Source organism: Arachis duranensis, chromosome 7 (assembly GCF_000817695.3).
Source record: "Arachis duranensis cultivar V14167 chromosome 7, aradu.V14167.gnm2.J7QH, whole genome shotgun sequence".
In the NCBI taxonomy this organism is placed as follows: Eukaryota; Viridiplantae; Streptophyta; class Magnoliopsida; order Fabales; family Fabaceae; genus Arachis; species Arachis duranensis.
Genome location: NC_029778.3, coordinates 70,887,826 through 70,892,759, shown reverse-complemented (window position 1 = coordinate 70,892,759; position 4,934 = coordinate 70,887,826). Strand labels below are relative to the sequence as shown.

The following is a 4,934-nucleotide window of genomic DNA, read 5'->3' as shown; positions in this document are numbered from 1 at the left end:
TTTTTAAAATATAAATTAAAATCACAATTATATTTTATTTTTAGATTTAAATAGCCTAAATAAAAAATTATATTTAAATTTAAAATATATTTAATACTAATCACTAATTAACATCATCATCATTCATCTAAATATATAATAAAGGTATAATTTTTATTTATGTATTTTTTTTAACTACTAATAAATAAATACTATTTAATTTAAATAACAACTATACATATTATTATCACATTATTTCGATTTCAGACTAAAAAAAAATACACGATTAATCTACTAATTATATTAGTAATATTAAAATAACTTGTTAACTTTTGAAAAAACAAAAAAGCTTAGCAAATGAATACAGAAGTTTGTGTAGGAGGAACTATGAAAGGATGGAACCAAGGATACATTGAAGAGTAAAAAGAAAAAAAATTGAGTGTGTAAAATTGTGGTTGTGTCTCTGAAAGTGTATACAGATTAGAAAAGTTGTATGCAAATTAGATAGACAGTAATCATTTATCTTATTCACAGGCTTGCTAGAATTTGACGCGTGTCAACCATACACGCAATACGAATTTTTCTAATATCTTCGTATTGCTAAAATAAGCACTTTGCGTATTGTGCTTTTCGAAAAACACGCCCCAGATACTGTTAAACACCATTTTTTCTAATATCTTCGTAAATCTCACTTTCTTCATCCATAATGAAATAAAAAATTCCTGCTTTTCACGGTATAACTTGTTCTCAAAATTATAACTTTTTCTTTTTTTTTTATTTATATAACTTTTACAACAAGAAAAAGTTATATTTTTTGGTTCCAGGACTGATACCAATGACTGATTTTTGGCGGTCGAACATCCAGTTATCTGTTATACGATTCGCCATAAAGTGTTCCACATTAATACAAGAGTGAGGAATCAAACTCTTAGTGAGGTCAACAAAATTAAACTTACAATATGATATCACTAGCATAGTACAATTTCAATAAAGAAATTACACAACACATACAGAAAGTATTAGAAGTGAGAATCGGAATATAATTTCAGTAGAGATCAGTAAAATACATCATATATATATATTAATAAATTAACATTAAGGTTGTAATTTATTAGATAAAGTTATTCAGATATGCAATGCACACATACATCACATACCTTCTTATATACTTGATTATGAGTCAACAAGTCGATTTTAGCCACTCAATTAATAATTACCGGTAACAAATCTCTACCCTACTCTGTCCATGAAGATGAATATGAATGCATCGGCAAACAATTTCGTCCAAGTTTTTATATAACATTAGAAGAAAGTCTATTTATTTAAGTAATAGATTTTCTCGGGATGTTCCTTCAATAATCTCCTACTAGTGATAAGGTTGAAAACTTCACAAAGAGTCAGTTTTTCCGAATTACAAACTTGCATCCCATCTCCATAGCCATGAGCAACTCTCTTCAGATAGCCCAAATTTCAATCTGTAAAACACTGTGAACAGGCACTTTATTGGATTCATCGGGAATACTAGTCCCTTCTTCCTTTCTTTGTTGCTGAATTGAAAAATGACTTAATCAGCTAATACTAATTATTGAATTATTGTTTTTTATTTTATTTCTCACAGTATCTCTAGTTATAAACAAGGTAAATTCGAATCCCTAATGTTTATCTAATTGAATGAGTTAGTCCATTATTCAACTGATTCAAATTATTTTAATTATTGTGTATTTTACCACAATATTTTGGAGGAACTAAAATAAATGAAAACATTACAAAAGATGTAAAATTTAGTCAAGGATAAATAATCATCATGAACGTTCTGTGTGTCGTCACTGTGATTCATATACAACAGTCAAACTTATGTCGTAAAATACTACACACCCAAAATTATGGTTACAAGTTACAACTTACAACACTATCCTATCTTCCAATGCTTACAAACTCACACTACATTCAAAAATCAAAACTATAAATCCCATCTGAGCTTTGCATTGCGCATTGATTTACCTAACTTTATGAGAATTAACAAAATGATAATAATTCCCATTACTATAGTTTGTGATCGAATTATATTTGTTCCCCTTCTTCCTCATCACATACTCAAGCGCTTTCCACCACCACTTTCTCCTTCTACCATGTGTCACGTGACTAGTCACGTGCTGCAATGACCTACTCCTCTTCACCAACCCCCTCACCTCCGGTGCCTTGTACGTCCGAATCAACGGCCACTTTATCCCATCAAAAAACGGGTGCCGTTTAATATCCGTTGCACCTCTGGCGCACCCTAGCCTCCTCCTCGGATCCTTCACCAAAAGCTTCTCAATCAAATCCCTAGCTTCACTTATCCCTTCCTCCAATTCCTCTCTCTCATTAATGTAAAATCTCACGTCCCTGCTGGATGCTATATTGCGCAGCGTACTCTCTTTACTATACCCCTTAAACGGCGTCGTACCATACAAAAGTTCATAGATGAAAATCCCAAAAGCCCACCAATCCACGCCGTTACCATGACCGTTACCAGAAACAAGCTCTGGAGCGAGATACTCGTGGGTCCCAACACACGATCGTGAAAACGCCGTTGTTGGTTCCGCAACAAACTCCGCCACCACGTGCTCCGTAAATCGAGATTTGTTGCTAATGTTGTTATAACAGAAACAACGGTTTCTTGAGTTTGTTGTTAGTCTCGGGGAATGTGACCTACGCTCGAAAACAGGTGCCACGTCAGCTTTAAAGCAGAGATCGAAATCCGAGAGCATGACGTGACCGTCCTCGCGTAACAGAACGTTCTCTGGTTTGAGATCTCTGTAAACTATTCCTAGCGCATGGAGGTACTCGAGCGCGACGAGAACCTCCGCTGCGAAGAATCGGACCGCCCGGATAGAGAGCCGGTTGCCGGGCTGTTTGCGGAGGAGGGAATGGAGGTCTCCATTGGGGCAATAGTCGATGAGGAGGCAAGTGTAGTGAGAAGCATCGATGCGCGCGTAGAGCGTGGGAAGGAAAGGGTGGTCTAGCGCGTGGAGGATTTCTGCCTCGGTTTCTACGTGGGAGAGTTTCTTGGCGTTTAGGAGGTCTTTGTCAACGACCTTGAGGGCGAAGGTGGCGCCGCCATGGTGATCGTCACGGAGGCGGCAGAGGAAGACGCGGCCAAGGTTTCCGGTGCCGAGATGGCCGAGGATCTTGAGATGTCGGAGGTGGAGGCGGCCGTCGGAGGAGAGGGCGGTAGCAGCGCGGATTGCGGACCAGTGTGGGTCGGAGCTGCGGTGGGGACGGCGGAGGACGGTGGCAGATGAGGTTGTAGCGGAGGCGGATGCCGCGGAGAGACGGTCGTTGAAGCTGAAGCTGAGGGTGAGACTGCTGGTGCGTGTTAGGGAGGTGCGGGCGGAGGAGGAGGCGGTGGTGAAGGTACGGTCAGTGGTGGTGCTTGTAAAACTAAGATCAAGATCTGTATCAGGCGGGAACAAGAACGTGTCCTCTACCATCATATTGAATGAACGAACAATTATGGAACCTTAATGCTGTTAATGTTTTGTTCTGTTTGTGTTTGTGAATGATGAGAGTGAGTTTTTTAACGTTGTTGTTTGAGGGTGATGTGTGTATATAAACTATAAAGGAGAGAGAGAGAAGGTGGGAGTGAAGATTCATAATTCATAAATCATAAAGTTGACCCAAATGAAGGGAGAGACTAGAGAGGGACACAAGCATATGGAGAGTCGACAATGCAGAGGTTAGGTTAGGTTGACCCACTGGGTGTTTACATTTTACTAATATTTTTAATGAATAATGTTACGAAAATAATATTTTTAAATTATCTTATTTAATTTGATATTTAAAATTTTATGTATATAATATTTAAAATTATATATTTATTATATGTAATATTAAATATTTATTTTTAAAAATAATTAAATATAAAATAAAATAAAATAATTTTTAATTAATTTAAATTGATTTTTATTGTTTTCTAAATATTTTGTATTTTAATAATGTCCTGACTTCTAATGATTCATTTGGGTGGCAGTACTAGTATTATTTTAGTAACAATTATGATAAGTTTCCATTATTATTTATTGTTATCATTATGGACAGGGATTGGGAGTCTACTCTTTAATTATTGCATTTTTCTGTATGTTTTATTTTTGGTTCACAATCCCATCTCTATATACAAGTAATTAATTTTTTGACGAACTAAAAGGTTAAGTGAATTTGAATTTAATACTATGAACGTCACTAAAGTTAAAATATGTCTTCAAAGTTCAAACACTAAATATTTTCAAAATAATTACAGATTGTATGTCTTAAAAAGCATTCGCAATAGTAGAAATAAATTTAAACTTAGCATTTTGGTTGTGTGATATATTTTAATTACATCAATTTTACTGTGTTTATGAGTTAGTATCTAAATTATCTTTAATTTATTTNATTTTTAAATTATTTATTTTTATTCTTTTATACTTTCATAACAATTACCTTTTAATTATTTATAATATGTATTAAGTTTCTTTGACATATCAATTAACTCTTGAATAATAGTGCAAGACTTGGTGTGGTTAGTATATGTCTATTTTTCTTATAAGTAGCTTTGGCAACCGAAAAGAAAAAGATAATTCATGATCAAGTATAGGTTCATAAAGTTATTAAGACCGTTCAAATACTCTTCGTTCATAAATATATGTCTGCATATTTATTTGTTTAGATAAATGCAGTAGTGATGGGTCGGTTGATTGGGGGATTGAATGAGAGAGAGAGAGAAAGAGAAGAGGGGCGGGGGGTATTTTAATGGAGTAGTAAATAATGAATCAGGAAGATGTGCAAAGTATACAGATATAGGGGCTAGGTTGGCTGTGTCGCTTTACAGGAGCACAATTTATTACTATCATAATGAAACTTAAATCTAGACTAGAGTTACTACTAGCCAAGTAGCTAGACACTAATCTTTATTATGACCTTAGAAATGGATAAGC

The 4,934-nt window shown here is 34.9% G+C and overlaps 1 protein-coding gene across 1 annotated transcript; it reads right to left on the bottom strand.

Moving 5' to 3' along the window:
* Nucleotides 1–1,781: 1,781 nt before the first annotated feature.
* On the bottom strand, nt 1,782–3,649 carry LOC107459965 (serine/threonine-protein kinase WAG1-like). Its single transcript, XM_016078285.3, has one exon. The coding sequence runs from the start codon at nt 3,453–3,455 to the stop codon at nt 1,977–1,979; it is 1,479 nt and encodes a 492-aa protein (XP_015933771.1). The 5' UTR covers nt 3,456–3,649; the 3' UTR covers nt 1,782–1,976.
* Nucleotides 3,650–4,934: the final 1,285 nt, after the last annotated feature.